Here is a 19,694-nt window from a genome sequence, read left to right as displayed (position 1 = left end):
TCCTTGCTTCTAAGGAGCATTCTGGTTGTACTTCTCCCAAGACAGATTTGTTATTTTGGCAGTCCATGGTATATTCAGTTATACCATTAGATTAGACAGGCCCATAAAACAAAATGAGACTAAATGGGTACACTAGCCCAGGGGCAAAGATGAGAAGGCAGGAGGGGTCAGGAAATCCAGTAGTGAGGAACTCAAGGTCAAGAAGGGGAGAATGTTGATATGTCGTGAGGTTGGTAACCAATGCCTCAAAACAATATTTGTATTAATTGTTTAATGAGAAGCTAGTGTGTTCTGTAAACCTTCATCAAAGCTACAATAAAAATAATACTGTGGCTTGGGTCGGGCACACCTTAGTCCCCAAGGTGACATCTTTGCTTTTCAATACTTTAAATACTTTCAAATCGGCCTTTGTAGCCAATTTGCCAAATGCAATATGTCATTTGATTTCTTGACTGCTGCTTCCATGAGTGTTAATTGTGGATCCAATTAAAATGAAATCCTTGGCAATGTCAGTCTTTTCTCCGTTGATCATGATATTGCTTATTGGTCCAGTTGTGAGGATTTTTGTTTTCTTTATGTTGAGGTGTAATCCATACTGAGGGCTGTAGTCTTTGATTCTCACCAGTAAGTGCTGCAAGTTCTCTTTGCTTTCAGGAAGCAAGGTTGTGTCATCTCCATATCGCAGGATGTTAATGAGTCTTCCACCAATCCTGATGCCACATGCTTATTCATATACCAGGTTCTTGGATTATCTGCTCAACATACAGGTTGAGTAAGTATGGTAAAAGGATACAGCCCTGACACACACCTTTCCTAATTTTAAACCACACCGTATCCATTTGTTCTGCTTGAAAGTTTGACTGTTGGTCTCTCAGGTTCCTCATGAGCACAATCAAGTGTTCATGGAATTCCCATTTTTCGCAGTGTTATCCATAAGTTGTTGTGATCCACACACACAGTCAAACGCCTTCGCATAGTCATAAAACACAGGTAAACATCTTTCTAATATTCTCTGCTTTCAGACAGGATCTATATAACATCAGCAATGATATCCCTCAGTCCATATCCTCATCTGAACCTGGCTTGTATTTCTGGCAGTTCTGTCGATGTACTACTGCAACTATTCTTGAATTATCTTCAGCAGAATTTTACTTGCGTATGATATTATTGGGAAACCCTGGTGGTGTAGTGGTTAAGAGCTACAGCTGCTAACCAAAAGGTCGGCAGTTCAAATCCACCAGGCACTCCTTGGAAACTCTATGGGGCAGTTCTACTCTGTCTTATAGGGTCGCTGTGAGTTGGAATTGACTCCACGGCAGTGGGTATGATACTAGTGATACTGTTTGATAATTTCTGTGTTTGTTTGGGTCGCTTTTCTTTGCAATGGGCATAAGTATGGATCTCTTCAAGTCGGTTGGCCAGGTAGCTGTCTTCCAAATTTCTGGGTATAGACCAGTTAGCATATCCACCGTTTCATCTGGTTGTTGAATCATCTCAGCTGGTATTCTGTCGATTCCTGGAGCCTTGCTTTTCACCAATGCCTTCAGTGCAGCTTGGAGTTCTTCCTTCTGTACCCTTAGTTCTTGATCATATGTTACCTCTTGAAATGGTTGAACATCAACCAATTCTTTTTGGTACAGTGACTCTGTATTCCTTTCATCTCCTTTTGATACTTCCTGCGTCATTCAATATTTTGCACATAGAATCCTTCAAAATTGCAACTCAAGGCTTTAGTTCTTTTGCAGTTGTTTCAGCTTGAGAAATGCCGAGCGTGCACTTCCTTATTGGCTTTCTAACTCCCAGGTTTTGCACATTTCATTATAATACTTTGTTTTCTTGAGCTGCCCTTTGAAATTTTGTGTGCAGCTCTTTTTTGTCATCATTTCTTCCATTCGGTTTAGCTACTCTGTGTTCAAGAGCAAGTTTTAGAGTTTCTTTTGATACCCATTTTGATCTTCTTGTGATGGTCCCCAAATTTAGGTGTGATATACTCAAGGTCGTATTTTCCTTCTGTGGACATATTTTAATATTCTTCATCTTCAGCCTGAACTCGCATACAAGCAATTGATGATCTGTTCTTCAGTTGGCCCCTGGCCTTGTTCTGACTGATGATGTTAAACTTTTCCATTGTCTCTTTCCACAGATGTAGTTGATTTGATTTCTGTGTTTTGCATCTGGTGAGGTCCATGTGTGTAGTCACTGTTTATGTTGTTGAAAAAAGTTATTTGCAGTGAATACATCGTTGGTCTTGGAAAATTCTATCATGCGATCTCCAGCATCATTTCTATCACCAAGGCCATATTTTCCAACTACAATTCCTTCTTTTTTTTTTCTAAGTTTCGCATTCTAATCACCAGTAATTATCATTGCATCACGATTGCATGTGTAGTCAATTTCATACTGCAGAAGTTGGTAAAAATCTTCCATTTCTTCATCTTTGGCATCAGTGGTTGATGCAAAAATTTGAATAATAGTCATATTAATGTCTTCCATGTAGACATATGTATATTATCCTATCACTGACAACGTTGTACTTCAGGATTGATCTTGATGATGACTGTGATGCAATTCTCTTAAATTTGTTATTCCTGGCACAGTAGATCATATGATTGTCTGATTCCAAATGGGTAGTCCCAGTCCATGTTCAGCCTAAGGTCCGATGAGTGGCAGGGTGGGGGAGGGGAGGAGGAATGGGAAAGAAACTAGAATCTGTTACAATGAACTATGAATTTGACTCTGAGTTAAAACTGGTGGGTGAAACTTTAAGTTTATTGCATAGCTGTAACTCCCTCAATGCATTAATTACTGTGGTAGTTTTAACATAATTCAACAGATTATTGGGCACTCTCCCTTTGGGACGTTGAGCTTAATTGTTTACCCTTAGACTTTGGGTTGGACTTCATGACTCTCTTCTAACAAATTGAGTATGTAAACGGAAGAATACTAATTTTATGGTGGAGAAACTTGGCAGACCAGACCGTGTATAACCTTACCTTAAGCAAGTGATCAAGGTTAACATCACCAGTCATTAATCAGGTTAGTATTATGTATCCTATGATGTGATGTGATGAGAAGGGCACTTTAATTCTGTGGTATCCTTCCCCCAAATTTATAAGCCCAGTTAATCATGAGAAAACACCAGAAACACCCAAATTGAACATTCTACAAAGTACTAGACCAGTAATTTTAAAAAATGTTGAGATCATGAAAAACAAGAAAAGATTGATAAGCTTTCACAGGCTGACAGAGGCTGAGACAAGACAACTAAATGTAACGTAGTGTCCCGTATTGGATCTTGGAAGAAGGCACGTTAGTAGAAAAACTAACGATATTCTAATAAAGTCTGTAGTTTAGTTAATGGTTTTGTAGTAATGTTAATGTATTAGTTTTGATAAACATATCATAGTTCTGTAAGATGTTAATATTAAGGAAAATTGAGTAAAGGACGTTTGGGAACTCTGAACTATTTTTAAAATTCTGAAATAATTTTGAAATAAAAGGCTTTAAAAAAAACCATCCAGGAAATTTCTTTCTAAAGAAAAGATTAAAATGATGAATTGTAAAGAAAGGAAAAGATCAGTACCTCTTTGATGTAAACCCCAAAATAAATATTATTTTTCAACACAGCTCCACTGAGATAATGATTTTTAACAGTGAAAGACAACTTAGTGCTTGAGAAATATGGCGATTAAGAAAAAATGGAGATATCGGGAAAGCCTACATCTGTGTGAAGAACATTGCAAAATAAAGTTATTCAGAGTTTATAAAGGGGTATTTATCCCTCCAACCGGTGTTTACCGCCTACTGTGTGCCAAGTACTGTGTTAGAAATACAATATGATCATGACAGATGAGGTCTTGGCCTTCTGAAACTTATGCCTTAGTGACACAAAAGCTTTTGTGTTACACTTCGGAAATGTCAGCCTCTTGATAAATGAGGATTTTTTTGAACCATGTTTTGAAAGACTATTTTGAATGCCTAATTAAGTAAAAGTAGTTATTGTTAATGTGTTTAATAAAAATAATAAGCAAACTCTAGCGAAATGTTAACAAATCTTGTTTTTTAACGTGAAATGTTACAGGAGTTTTAAAATTTAATTTTTGGAAATCCTAGAAAAGGGGCAAGAATGAATTAATTTTAGTTAATAAGTTGGAAAAGCTTCTTCACTGGAGAATTTTTGGGGTTTAAATTCTTAAGTTAAGCTCTTTGTGTTGCAGCATGAGGTTGAGTTTTAATGGCCCAGAGGCGGCTTCTACTGTTTCTCTTGCCCCAGTGAGCAGGGGCAGAGGAGGAAACAGCATCCGAAACATGGCGAGGTACACAAAGTCACATTGCAAGGATCATTTTATTTTAGCTACTCCTGGTTCATAGCTGCCATGTCTCCCAAGTTAGAATTTGAACTCTCCCCCTACCCCTGCCCTCACCCTCATACCAATTTTTGGAAAGCTGTGATGTTGTTTCCTTTATTTGGCACTTCAACTTCTTTACAGCTTTGGAAGGACTCTTGTGTTTGAGGCAAACTCTTCTTCTCTGAAGTTATTTAGTCCTTCTCTCTTCCTCATGTTCAGCCTCAAGTAATGTCACCCAGCTTGGGTGAGTCTTCACTGTCAGCTCATTTGGAATGGATTCTTTTCAGGAGTTTGAATCTGGAAGTGGCAGCTGGCTGTTCCTGTAGTTTGATGGATCTTATCAACTGCCTAAAGAAGTCTTCCTTAGAATCACTCCTGTATGGAAAAGTGTAGGCTGGTTTTTAGTCCAATGAAAAATATGGAAAAGGTAATTGATTAAGTTTAACTCATAAAAAAGTAGGATTAGGTTAGAATGATGATGATGAATAAGATAGTAAAAAATTAAAAAATGAATTGATAAAAAAGTAGCAACATCTTTCTCTCTCTCACACGCACACATAAACACATGCCCTCTCTCTCTTTCTCACACATACATTGATTGGGAAGACCAAGGAAGCATGAAGAAAATAAAGAAGGCAGCGGTAATTTTCTAGGATCAAAAATCAAAATTATCTGATAACTACTTGAAAGGCATTGTGCTTTTTAATACTTGATCAATTTTAATAATTCAGTAATTTTAATGGTTGTCTTTTATTGAGCAGTTACTGTGTGCCAGGTATTGTCCTGTGTGCTTTACAAGTAGCAAATTACTTAGTTTTCACCCCAACTATATAAGGTTGGTATTATTTCAGTGTGGTGAGGCCATGCTGTTCAATGGTTAAGAACCAGGCAGCCTGAATCTATGCTCTGTTTCTGTTACTGAGTGACCTTGGGCAAGTTATTTAACTCTCTGTGCCCCGATTTTCCCCCAAATAAAATGGCCTTAATGATAACTCATGGAATTATTACAAGGATAAAAATTATATATGAGTATATATAAAGTAATTAATGAGAGTGGTAATAGTAAACTCTATAAAAATGGTATAATGTTATTGTAATATTATTATATTACAAAATATAACTTTTCATTTTGATGATGTGTCTCTTCTTTTTTACCCAATTGCTGCTTAACCCATGACAGTGGGGGCCATGGCAGAGCAGACAGTAATCTTATGGGTAAAGGGGCCATGATTATTTCATATACATGCTTAGAAGTAATGCCTACCACAATGCCTGACACATAGAAAGCACACTTAGTAGATATTTGTTGAATTCATAAGTTAATGAAATTGATTATGATTGAGTATGTTTGCGTCAAAGCCACTTTCAACATGTTCTGCCCTTTCCCTATGAATAGTTTTTCCATTGAGCCCATATGTCTTGGTGGAAAAGACTTCTGGCATTTTGGCCTTTCTCAATTTGTATGTCTTCTGCACATACAGCTTGCTAAGTCTAAATGCTAAAATTGTCAGAAGTTTTTTTTTTTTTAATAAGTGGAATACCTTTTAGATGTTTTTGAAAGACTGCTCCAAGTATAACTTTTTTTCCCTTAAGTTTAATTTTTTTTTTTTAGCACAGGAGAAACAAAAACAAACACTTTTATGTCTAACTATTAAAATTTATATTCTCTTAAAGTTATTTTTTTGATTTTATTAAAGGGAGGAAAATATAGAAAAGAATGCTTTCTCTTCTCTATGTGAGGTATGGTTTGAAGAGCTAGTTAGATGTAATAAAATATTGTATATGTAATAATGATGTAAAAAATGATGTAATGTTGAGCATATTTTTCAGAATTTTTAGGGAGCTAGTTTTTGATATTATGTCTAAATAGTTGAACAGATAATATAACTTTTAAATACTATTATTTCAGTGGTAAGCTTGTTTCCGAGACAACTGTTAACTATCTAGGCTCTCTAAGTATGTAACAAAATTCCCACAAATGAGAAAAAAAAAAAAAAAAATGAAACTAGATGAAAATTTTTATGAAGATCAGGAAGTTGTTTATATTTGATCCCCACTAAAATGTCCTTAGGAATTCAGTGCTTGAGCAGGCTGTACTCATTTATAGATTTTGTCTAGCTCATAACCCTCTCCTTCCCCACCTTTTTATTAATAAATACTACTAGTGGCTTTCAGTTTTATAAATTTTTTTGAATACATTTTTTGCAATGATTTTCATTCTAGGCACTGAAGAAACAAGAAGCTAAAGCAGATGAGAATGAAGATGTAATGAAAAATAAGCTAAGACAAACGGAAGCTGAGAAGAGTCAAGTAAGATATTGAAAGTTACTTTTCAAAGATTAATGCTTTTTTGAGACTGTGTTGGCATCTCCTGTCTGGAGGGGAGATGAGAGGGCAGAGGGGGCCAGAAGCTGCCCGAACGGACATGAGGAGAGAAAGTGGAGGGAAGGACTGTGCTGTCTCATGAGGGGGAGAGCAATTAGGAGAGAATAGCAAGGTATATATAAATTTTTGTATGAGAGACTGACTTGATTTATAAACTTTCACTTAAAGCACAGTAAAAATTAAAAAAAAAAAAAAAAGGTTTGGAAGTACAATAACCTTAACTTATGACATAGGACTGTTTTTGAAAAATAATATATGAATAAAATTTAAAAAGGATTTTCAGCAGTTTAAGAATTTTTTCATGTGAACCAATTTGTGTTTCTTAATTATAAATTAAATTTAAATTTAATTTCATTAAAAAAAAAAAAGAATGATGCTTTTCGGATCCAGTGATATTCGCTGAGTGCCTTGAAAAGTGTCTCTGAAGTCATTCATTATAACGCAGTGAAGTCTGTTTGGATGTGGAGTCCCTTGGTTTGATGGCTGTGTCACTCTCTGCTAATTGCCCTTGGAAACATACCCAGGTTTTTTGCCACCTTGTTGTCTATGGTTGCTCTGTTCTCCTAGAGGAGACTTAAACTTTACCTTCCCTGTCTGGGGAACATTTAAAGAGCCTGACTTTGCTGCAGCTTTCGGAAAGACCTGTTATTTGAAAGCTGGATATTTTGGGTATATTTAAATTCATTGTAGAATATAAATATAGTTTAATAGCCTAGTTCTGAAAACGTTCTCTAGTCTCATAAATATTAAGGACCTTTGACGTAAATTCATGTCTGTGAGCACACAGAGCCTGGCAGTTTAGAGTTAGAAAGGCATTCAGAGCAGGTGAATAGAATTAAGGGTGAGGCCAATGTGATGCATGATAACATAAAAATTTGACTTTATTTAATGGTCTCTGTATCACTTCTTTTTAATCTACCCCTTTTTTTTTTTACTTTATTTTATTTTACTAACCTATGTAAAATTAAGTAAGGCTTCCATATTGGCTTCTTAGAAGGCAAGCTATGTTAGGTTGTGGATTTTGCCCTTTGGAAGATGCGGTTGCATAGGGATCATGACCAATATGGGCCTTGGTCAATTTCAATAGCATCTTGGATGGAAGTGTAATTTCTTTTCTCTTTATTTCTTCATAGAAACAGGAGAACAAATCAGACTGTATATATAGTCTCTGTGTGTGTGTGTGTGAATTCTGTGATGCCACATGTACTTTACTCCTGTTTCTTAATATACCATTTATTTTATGACCCAAATGTATAATTAAAAAAATTACATGGCTGGATTTAATTTTTTTTTTTAATTTTGAAATAACTATGTGATGTTGCAGAGAACAAAAGTATGGAGAGATCCTATGTACTCTTCACTCAGCTTCCTCCAGTAGTAACATTTTGCATAACTGTGGTCCATTATTAGACCAGGACGATTGACATTGATACAATCCCATAGAGTTTATTCAGATATCATCAGTTTTACATACACTTACCTGTGTGTGTATGTGTATTTGTAGTTCTATGCAATTTTATTTCTTGTGTGGATTCATGATACCACCACCACAATCAACTTATAGAATTGTTTTATGACCACTAGGCTCCCTTGTGTTGCTCCTTGATAGCCATACCCACAACATGTACTGTTTTAAAGGATTAATATATAGAAAGTAGGTTTTTTTTTTGGTTTAGTTTGTTCAAATGACATGATAATTCATAGTTACTATTACTAATATGGAGCCCTGGTGGCTCAGTGGTTAAGAGCTCGGCTGCTAACCAAAAGGTCCGCAGTTCAAACTCACCAGCTGCTCCTTGGAAACCCTGTGGGGCAGTTGTACTCTGTCCTACAGGGTTGCTGTGAGTCGGCATTGACTCAACGGCAATAGGTTTGTTACTAATTTAGGATCCCTGGTAGTACAGTGGTTAATGCGCTTGGCTGCTAACTCACAGGTTGGTGGTTCGAACCTACTGGTCGCTCCTTGGGAGAAAGATGTGACAGGCTACTTCTGTAAAGATTTTCAGCCTCAGAAACCCTATGGGGCAGTTCTCCTCTTTCCTATAGGGTTGCTATGAGTTGAATTGACTCAACAGCAGGGAGTTTTGGTGTGGGGGGTTATTACCCATCTAGGTAAAAACATCTTAATATAAATATGTGATAAAAAAAAGCTACTTTACTGTTATAAAGTCCAAGTAAGTCTGTTACTGTTGTTGTGTATCATCGAGTCAATTCCAACTCATACTGACCCTGTAGGATAGAATAAAACAGCCCCATAGAGTTTCCTTCGCTGTAATTTTTATGGGAGCAGATTACCAGGCCTCTTCCCCTGCAGAGCCACTGGTGAGTTCAAAATGCTGACCTTTTGTTTAGCAGCCAAGTTCTTTAACTATATGTAAGCTCTGAGTTTTTAACAACTGGTATCTCTCCTGTTACATTTTTCAACTTGACGTAGGCTAGGCATGTTCAGACTTTGTTGGGTATTTAGTTATCTAACTGGCCCCTCATTCCATTGATATTTATCTAGTTGCAATATTATTAAGAAAATTTTCAATTTCTTGCTCTGATATTTTAAAATTTCCACTGAAATGAAAGATTAGGAATTTAAAAGATCACCAGTTAAAAGAAATACACTTTGAGTTATTGGGTCCTTGCAGTGTTTATCCTAGCTCAGTTCATTTGACAGCATATGTGACAATTAAAAGAAAAAATTGTTTTAGAATTTAGGTTACAATGTTTTATTGCTGAAGGGATCTTATAACCAAAATAACCAAACCTGTTACCGTGGAGTTGATTCCGATGCATGGCAATCCTATAAGACAGAGTAGAATTGTCCTGGGATTTCCAAGGCTGTAATCTTTACAGAAGCAGACTGCCACATCTTTCTCTCATGGAGCAGCTGATGGGTTTGAACTACTGACCTTAGGGTTAGTAGCCAGGCGTTTAACCATTGCATGACCAGGGCTCCTTGGAAGGGATCTTAAAAAAACCAAAAACCCGTTGCTGTTTAGTCTGTTCCAACTCATGGCAACCCAAAGTAGAACTGCCCCATAGGGTTTCCAAGGAGCAGCTGGTACATTTGAACTGCTGACCTTCTGGTTAGCAGCCGAGCTCTTAACCACTGTGCCACCAGAGCTCTGGAATGGACCTTAGAGATTGTCAAATACAAAATTCTTATTTTAGAGATGACAGAATAGAGACATGAGGAGTAAAGTCTTAATCAGGATCCCGAGGTCTGGTCTAGTTCATTTTATATTATATAATTCACATTATTATTATTTTTATTTTATTATACTGTAGATGAAGGTTTAAACAAACTAGTTTCTCATTAAACACTTAGTACACATACTGTTTTATGACATTGGTTTACAACCCCATGACATGTCAACACTCTCCCTTCTCGACCTTGGGTTCCCTATTACCAGCTTTCCTGTCCCCTCCTGACTTCTAGTCTGTGCTCCTGGGCTGGTGTGCCCCTTTAGTCTTATTTTGTTTTATGGGCCTGTCTAATCTTTGGCTGGCAATTCACATTATTTTAATGAAAGTATTGATATATGTTTATAGCAAGATATTTACCCTTGCATATTAGCTGTAAATAGCTTCTGGAAACTTTCCCACTTTTTTCCTCTTAAACTTTTCCTATAATAAATTAATTATCTTCCACCCCACTGGATCTTAAAGCATTTTTCTTTATCCTCTAGCTTGAACAGGAGCTGGAGCTATCCCGAAGGTTATTGAATCAATCAGAAGGCAGCAGAGAAACACTTATGTATCAGGTAAGTCTATACACGCTATGAAGATATGCTTTTATATTAAATCAGGATTGATTCTCCTCTGTTAAATGTCTTATGAAAGAGGAGAGAAAAAAAAAAAACAGGTCTAGAAAATTTTTTCCCTAATGAATGTATATTAGCATACGTAAGCAAAAGATGGAAATCTTTTCAGAAAGATTCAGAGAAAGCTAGTACAAAACACAGGTCCAGGTTCCCACTGTGACAGTGTATCTTGCTGATTGCTGCTACAACTCTCTTAGCGTGAGCAGTGTAGAAGTAGACTGGATGTGTGAGATAAATTTCCCCAGGAGCTTAATTTTATTCCAGAAGGCATTGAAGAGTGAAGGAAGGAGCAAAATGCATAAAGCAGACCTTTACATGTTCAGGTTACTTTGATTGCATCATTGTCTTATATTCAGGTTTTCAAGATGTCACCTACCCCCTTTTAACCAAAGATAAAGCTTAATTTTTAAGCATAACATTTTGCAGTCCATTAGCCCGTAATGGGAGTTTGGCGCTTCTGATATTTAAAGTTCAATAACTTTAAATAGCCATCTTTTATAATACATTGGATAAAGGCACATGGATTTCTAACTGCCTCTATGCCTGTGTTTAATATAAACTGCAAATGTACCTTCCTCCATTTTGAGGTGTGCGTTATATAACTCAGTTACATAATGTGCTTGGTAAGCAAAGGTGTCAGGCATCATAGATGTTCAGACGGAGTATTACTTTTTGACAGTTGGTGCTGAAAATACAGCACCTGTTTTAACAAAACTTTAAAAAATGTTCATTGACTTTGTTCTGTAGTCAGTGACCACATGGAATTAATGTTGGCAGAATTCAGACTTACTGTTTTGAAGATTTATGTTTGTATTCAAATCTATTCTGATTTTTTTGGAACACTGATTCATAATCTCTAATTTCAGTTTTCGAAGCAACATATTTCTGTGTTTAGGTTGTCATTGTGACTTTAGCTGAGCCTTTTTGCCACTGCTGACTTTGTTTAACAGTCGTTGGGAAAGTTCTTGCCATGTGCTAGGCTGTATGCTCGTCTCTAGAAATACAAAGATGAGTAGACAGTCCCCTACCTCAAGGAGCTCATAATTTATTCGACAGCATTTTATTGCTTATTTATTTTGCTTACTTTTTGAATATAAAAATATGCCCAATCATGATCCTTTTACTTTAATTTGCCAACTATAGTTAGTTCCCAACTTACAATAGGGTTCCATGCAAATGATTCTGTTGTAAGTCAGTTCTGACATAAGCTGAATACCTCTTTTTTGTTTTTAGTTTTCATTATTATCGCCTTTTTTAAAAAACAATATCTTTATAAATTCAATCCTTGAGCAACTGCAAGTAAACATCTGAGAATGATAACATCAGCAGGTTACGTACTGCAACACTGTCTGTAGTACATATCACTAATGATAAGATGTATAAAAAAAAGAAACATGGACGGTAGTAAGTGCAGTTCATCGTAACTTGTATACGTTATAAGTCGGTGAATGCCTGGAGTAGATTATGTTCACATGGAAGAAAATAGGTGAAAATTATAAGAACATGAGAATACAAAGTACATAATTGGAAGTGGTTTGGATTAATGGTGGAATGGACTGGATCAAAATAAGTTTTTTTTTTTTTTAATGTGGTCACATTCTTTTTGACATGGACACAGGGAAGGAAAAGACATTTATTCCTTGTGGAAGGGATGGGAGGAATGAAGAAATGGAACGAGATAATTCCGTTGTGCTTGGTATAGCAGGGACACCTTGTATTTACAGTAGCTCATTAGAAGTAATTTTTTTTCCCAAGGGACATAATTGGTTATAATTGTAAGTCGAATTAATTTTTTTCCTGCTTTCGAAAACCGGTAACAGTTTCGTTTTTAACATATTATATTTAGATAGAAGAACTGCGGACACAGCTAATGAAAGCAGAAGGCGATCGAAAGGGTTTACAACATCAAGTATCTCAGATTTCCAAGCAACAGTCAAACCATCAGGATGAACAAGCAGATGACTGGAGGTTTAGGAGAGGTAAAATTCTGATTTGTAAATGTGTGGGTTTTTTTAGGTTTCTTAGAAAATGGAGTCCTTGGGTGCTGCAAACTGTTAACATGTTTGGCTGCTAACCAAAAAGTTGTCAACGTGAGTCCTCAGAAAAACGGCCTGGTGATTTACTTCAGAAAAGCCAACTATTGAAAACTCTGTGGAGCACAGTTCTACTCTGGCATGCGTGGGGCCTGGCACACATAAGTGAGGATCGACTTGATTGCAACTGGTCTTAGAGTGCATTCATTCTGTTAGGCTATCGTCAGCATATCAATTTCTTGATCTACTGCAAGGTTTTCGAACAGGTTAAACGTAATCTGGTATCTAGCCTTGATATCTTCTCTGTCTGATTTCTAAACCCATTTCAGTTGTCAGACCTGCTTATCTTGTGGGACTTTTCTTTAGAAAGAACCAGCAAAGCTAGTAGTGGATTTTTTTTACCCCAAATTCCAACTCCTATACCTCAACGTGTGTGTCCATGTTTGTCTTTGTATTTCAGTTGTGAATATCCGCAATTTTTTACTTTCTCTTATTCCAGTTTTCAATATATATGAGCAATTAAAATTAAGCACCTGTCTTTTTTGTTATCTGGAGATTAACCCACTGCCGTTGAGTCGATTCTGACTTATTGCGACCCTATAAGACAGAGTAGAACTGCCCCATAGAGTTTCCAAGGAGTGCCTGGTGGATTTGAACTGCCGATCTCTTGGTTAGCAGCTGTAGCACTTAACCACTGTGCCACCAGGGTTTCCTCTGGAGATTAGATACAAAAATTATTCACCTCCCAGATGTAGTCATGAATCTTTGAGCCATATGACTAGCTTTTTCTTATATGGATTGGGAAGGCTTTTTGTTTGCAAACGTTAGAATACCTGTCCAGCAGAGGTCTTGATTTAGGTTGTGAAATTTAATGACTGTATATGTATTTCTTTTTGAAAGTTCAGGTTTATCAAAAATGGTGATATCCAGATTGTATGATGGTTTCTAATGTGCTTGTCCAGATTGCTCAGGTTGTAGATTATTTCGGTAATGAGACTTCTTACTCGAATGCCCAAATTATCGGAGAAACTCTTGTAAGCGTTATGATGTACTGTTACCTTTAGGAAAGGTAAATATTTCCCCAGGATCCTCACATGTAATTCAGTATGTTGTCTAATCTAGAATTTCCACATTGCCAGAAAATCTTTAAAAGATGTCAAATTTTGACATAGCCATCTAATATGGATCATGATGTTGGATTAAATACCATTTGGTATCTATTTTCATTTATTTTTAAAAAAGTAAAATCCTAAACTTTTAGATTATTCATCAAATTTTCATTAAGATATACATGGGAACTCTCATTTTGTTTGAAAAACACATCTGTGACACATTTCTTATATGTTTTGGTGCCTCATAAAATCTAATAATTTTTGGCATAAGCCTTTGAAGACTAGAAGAATCTCACTTTTATTTACTACTTAACCGGGTCTTAAAAAAATGTCTTTGAAATTTCTTTTTTCAATGTGATAATGGACTTCTGCACCTCTTTTAACAATTCTAATTTTTTTCCCCATCTTTATAAAATACTTGTATTATCTAAAAACAATTCTCTGTGAGAAGTCACACTCATTGTCACATTCCAGGTGCTCTTTATTCTTCCACCCGCTGAGAAAGGGCTTCTACCTTTGCTACTAAATTGACCTCACTTAGGTTACTTGTGGTCTCCTCAGTCACATCCAAAGGAACCTTTCCATTACTTATCTTACTTGACCCTTGTTTATATCCTCTTCCTTCTTGAAAGGCTTTCACTGATTTCAGTGCCATCACTGTTTCTTGGTTCCTTTGCCGTAGTTAGGAACCCTGGTGGTGCAGAAATTAAATGCTCAGCTGCCAACCTGTGGTTTGAACTCACCAGCCACTCCACAGGAGAAAGACGTGGCGGTCTGATTCCGTAAAGATTACAGCCCTGCAAACCCCTACGGGGCAGTTCTACTCTGTTCTTCAGGGTTGCTATGAGGCGGAATTGACTCAACAGCAGTGGGTTTGGTTTGGATGGGTTGCTGTAATTGTTTTCATTCTCTTTATTGGAATCTTTCTCCTTTGTTCACAGTTTGTCCTTTAAATGCTGGTATTGCCTAGTATCCTTTTCATGGATTATCTCACTTAGTACGTCTCCCTAGGGCTTGTCATTTAGTCTTATGCTTTAGCTATCATCTATAAATGCTGATCCCTAAACCTAGTTCTCCTCTCTCTTCTAATCTTCAGCTCCTCAGATGCTGTTGCTCACTAGACATCTCCATATGTGGTTCCACACAGTGCTCAGTCAACACATATAAAAGTGAATCCATCCTCCCCTCAAAACCTGCTTTTCTGTCTTGTTTCAATTGATGGTATCATCCTCCACTGAAATACCCAAACCTAAAAAACATCCAAAAATTTTCCTTCATCCCTCCATCTAGTTAGTCACTGTCCACTTATGCTGTTGGTGCTGTTGAGTCGGTTCTAACTCATAGTGACCGTATGTACAACAGAATGAAACACTGCCCTGTCCTGCACCATCCTCATAACTGTTATGCTTCAGACCATTGTTGCAGCCACTGTGTCAATCCTTCTATTTATAGATCCTGATATTTCTTGAATTTGCCCCATTTTCTTTCTTCTCATTCCCACTATCTCAGCTAGGTATGCTTTATCTCATCTGTGTGTTTCTCTTACCTTACTATGCCTTTTTCTGGCTCCTCTGTAATCTGTCTTCCATGCAACTTCTAAAGGGACTTTTCTAAAATTCAAACTAGTCATATTATTCACTTGGTTAAAACCTCTCATTACGATTTATTGAGTTCTTACTACTTACCAGGCATTATGTTAATCCTTTTCCATTATGTCCTTTAATTCTTACAACTACTCTGTGAGAAGGCTACTATTTTTATTTCCATTTTAGTGATTAAAAAAAGACTAATGAACGAAGAGATTGAGTAACTTGTCCAAGATCATGTATGTGGGAAGTAGCAAACCCAGATCTTTTCCTCCCCAAAGCCTGAATTTTATTAGCTGCCTATGCTGACCCATCACTGTTTATAGCCAGTGTTTACCAAAATGGAGTATAGGAGACAATCTTCTGGGTGTGGGAAGAGAGTATTTGTAAAGCTATTTATATTTTATGTTTTAAATATTACAATTTTGGTACCTGATTCATTATATATGATATAATGTACATATGTATAAACAACCAGAATGCTCTTTGGAAGTAATAATGGTAAGACTTCGGCTCACTTACTTTGGATACATCATCAGGAAAGATCGATCGCTAGAAAAGAGCATCATAGTTGGTAAAGTAGAGGGTCAGTGAATCCAGAGAACCCCTCAATGAGATGGATTGACACAGCAGTGGAAATGATGGACTCCAGCATACCAGTGATCATGACAATGGAGCAGGACTGGGCAGTGTTTTGCTCTGTCATACATAGGGTAGTTGTGAGTCGGAATCAACTCAACTCAATGGCACACAACAACAACAACATATAAGTGTATGTATGTATACATATGTATATACATAGGAAACCCTGGTGGCATAGTGATTAAGAGTTCGGCTGCTAACCAAAAGGTCAGCAGTTCAAATCCACCAGGTGCTCCTTGGAAACCCTATGGGGTAGTTCTACTCTGTCCTATAGGGTTGCTATGAGCCAAAATCAACTCGATGGCACCGGGTTTATGTATATATATTAGATATCTCCATATGTGTGTATATATAGTTTATGAAGTGTAAATATGTGTTTATATGCTAAGTAGATAGAACTGCCCCATAGAGTTTCCTAGGCTATAATCTTGGCAGGAGCAGATTGCCAGGTCTTTTCTCCTGCAAAGCAGCTGGTGGGTTTGAACCTTTCGGTTCATGGTCAAGTGCTTTAACCATTGTGTTACCAGTGCCCCTTGCATATGTATATGTACATGTATACATATGCGTATGTATTTTATATATCCATATTTTCTATAATATTTATATATATTATGAAATGTATCAGAAGTATGTACTATGGAGACATATATGCTATATGCACACATACATGAACATATATGCATATATATAAAATAGATAATATACACATGTTTATGAAATAAATAAATACATTTACATATAAGCAAAGATGCATGTTTTCAGGTTTGAGACCTCTCAAGGGTGGCAAAGTATAGACCATGGGCCAAATCCAGCTCACCACCTGTTTCTGTAAATAACTTTTATTGGAACACAGCTACTCCTATTCATTTATGCACTGTGTCTTTGGCTGCTTTCATGATACAATGGCAGAGTTGAGTAGTTGTAACAAAGACCATATGGCCTAAAATATTTACTATCTGACTCTTTTCAGAAAAAGTTCACTGGCTCTTGGTCTACAGGAAAAATTCTAAGTTCCTAGCAAGGTATAAAGTCCCTGTTGATTCTCCCTATTTTCTTCATTATGTATGTAATTACATAGAACTACTGTGTTTGCAGTTACCTGAATGTATAATACAGTTTTGTACTCCTGAGCTTTAGCTGTTTCCTTTCCCTGAAATAGCGCTCTACTCCATTTCCTTTGCTTGGTAAACTTTTGTATTCCTTCTTTAAATCTGACTGAGTTCCTAATTCTTCCTACCTCAGTTTCTCACCGAGATAGAGTAAATCACTCTGTCCTTTGTACTATGTCTGTATAATGCATGTGTATCTGTCAGTGCTGTTATCATGTAGTTAATATGCCTATATGTCTTCCATTTTAAGAAGTACAATTTTGAACACTAATATTTCTGAAGTTGAGATGTATCTTACGAATGATCTATAAATTTGATTTGGTAGTGTTTCCTTGTTCCCTCCCTCCTCTCCTTTTCTTTCTTTTTTAGAAAAATAGCAGTTTTAAATTGATGGTATGTGTTGGAATCGACTCAATGGCAATGGGTTTTGTTTTTTTTCTTGGTTCCAATTGTTAATATCTTTGGCTTAAAGATTTGCTTTATGTATCTTGTCCCTATTCTTGGACTTCAGGCTCTTTGAGGGTGGGTTTTTGTCTTATTAATTTTTGTATTTGAAGAAGGTGGTATGCGTAGTGCTTTGGGCATCACAGATCCAAGTGTTTCATGTTGAATTAAGTACTAAAGTCAATTTTTATTGTTCTTTGTTACAATTTCAGATAGCAGTCTCCAGTATTGGTAAGAATTAGTAAATTGATGGTCATACACTGTTAGAAATTTATCAGCATCACTTGTTCCTTATGTTGTAGAAAAGCATTTCATTGTGTGAACTTCGGTGACTTTATTTAGATGGAGTAGCTCAGTAGAAATTTTCATACCATATTTTTGTTACTTTAGAGCTGGGAGGAAATGTGGGAATATGAAGACAGTTAACAAAAATGTGGGATTTTCTTGAAATAAGTTGTACTAGAAATCAGATAACACTTTAGCTATTAGTATCAAAATGGAATAATATTGGATGGCACAGTAATGTATATATTTTTGAAAACTGTATGAGACTTGAAATAATAACTATAAAGTCTGAAAAATCTGTTGAGTGACAATGTCAGTAAGTGGATGGTGTTAGCTAGAATATGAAAACATCAGGGCTCAGTACCACTTGAGAGGCCATTGTACTGTGAATAAGAACAACCTTCTAGCTTTACATTTTCTCTTTTAAGGGATTGAGCGGGAAAAACAGGGTCTGGAGAAGCAGATGTCAGATGTGAGAGCGGAGCTGAACTTCAACGCAATGGCATCTGAGTTAGAGGAAGTGAAGCGGTGCATGGAGCGAAAAGACAAGGAGAAAGCACATTTAGCAGTGGAAGTAGAGGTAACTGCTCTTTTTAAACCATATTTCTGGGACTTAAGTTTTGTTTCACAGACTTGCTTCAGGAAATTTTAACATAAAGATTGTGTTATTTTATGAGCTCTTTTGGGTATAGACAGTTTAAAATTATGTTGATGACTACTTTATACATACAAATTCCTACGGATTCATTTCTCTTTCATTGGGGCCCCAATGTCAGGCACCTGGATTCTTTTTCTTCATTATTTCGTAATGAAATATTTTACTGTTATTAAACATGAAAATATTCTTGTTCTACCGGCAATTGCGCCCTTTTTCCAAAGAGAAGTAACCCTTCTTCTCTGAGAGAACAGTAGATTATCATTTATTTTGGGAGTGAAGCTGACACAGCGGAAAGGTGTTACTGATATTTCTTCTTTAAAGCCAAAAATGTTTTCAAAATCTCTGGCTGTTTGGCATGAGGAAGAATGGTGATGCCTCCATTAATTTAGAGTTGTGTACTAATCATCAGTGATGTGGTAATCATGAATAAAGAGTAACTAGGCAGCTATTGTTTTCTTCTTGTCCTTTATCTAGCGTGTTGTTGTTGTCGTTAGGTGCTGTCAAGTCAGTTCTGACTCATAGAGAACCTATAGGACAGAATAGAATTGCCCCATAGGGTTTCCAAGGAGCAGCTTGGTGGATTTGAACTGCTGACCTTTTGGTTAGCAGCTGAGTTCTTAACCAGTATGCCACCAGGGCTCCTTATCTGGCATAGATGGGATATTACCAGAAAATGTTAAAAGCAAAGGAAAGAACTTCACCAAAAGGAAATAGCTTAATTCCAATTCTGCAAATTAGATCAAATATAGAGGACACATTTGGAACTAGATATGTTTTTTGTTTATGCATCTAGTCTCCTCTGTGTATGTTTTTATTAATGAAACTATGTTCTAGTTGTAATAGATTGCCATGTTTGAAGAGTTTTCTAAATTATATTGAAAGAGAGAAAATTGACATTAAAAGTACCTAACTTTATATAACCTGAAGAAAAGATTTAATGTTACTCCAGTGTGAGTTTCTCTTTCATCTTATCAAAGTGTCAATAGAAAATGCCTTTTGGATTTGGTTCAAGATTCAAATTGTAAGGATAATGAAATATTCACATGCTTTCTACAAAGCCCTCAACACGTTTAATAAATACCTATCATAAATATTCTCAGTGCAATGGTAATTGTATAACTTTTAAAGTATGATTCATGGGTATTTATTTTAGCCCTTGATTCTGCTGGTGAAAGTGCTAAAATGTGATTATATTTCTGAAGTTATACATTTTTAAAAAAACTAATAACTATAAAAGGTAGAAAAATCCCTCAGCTACCTGTTCATAACCATATGT

At 36.3% G+C, this 19,694-nt stretch overlaps 1 protein-coding gene across 24 annotated transcripts in view; it reads left to right on the top strand.

Annotated features, from left to right (window-relative positions):
• Positions 1 to 19,694, top strand: part of CEP128 (centrosomal protein 128) — a 554,311-nt gene that overhangs the window by 130,736 nt on the left and 403,881 nt on the right. For 23 of the 24 annotated variants that reach the window (XR_010323199.1, XR_010323198.1, XM_023546439.2 and 20 more), the window contains 4 exons: positions 6,573 to 6,659; positions 10,415 to 10,489; positions 12,396 to 12,528; positions 18,189 to 18,340. Coding sequence is in view for 22 of the 24 variants with exons in the window: in XM_023546439.2 (XP_023402207.1) it covers positions 6,573 to 6,659; positions 10,415 to 10,489; positions 12,396 to 12,528; positions 18,189 to 18,340 (447 nt within the window). In the remaining 2 variants the exon portion in view is untranslated. Of the gene's footprint in view, positions 1 to 4,667; positions 4,777 to 6,572; positions 6,660 to 10,414; positions 10,490 to 12,395; positions 12,529 to 18,188; positions 18,341 to 19,694 lie in introns of those variants that run through there. The other variant, XM_023546448.2, reaches the window with a different exon arrangement.

The sequence above is a fragment of the Loxodonta africana genome, chromosome 10, assembly GCF_030014295.1.
Source record: "Loxodonta africana isolate mLoxAfr1 chromosome 10, mLoxAfr1.hap2, whole genome shotgun sequence".
Classification (NCBI taxonomy): domain Eukaryota; kingdom Metazoa; phylum Chordata; class Mammalia; order Proboscidea; family Elephantidae; genus Loxodonta; species Loxodonta africana.
This window is presented reverse-complemented; position numbering and strand designations above follow the sequence as displayed.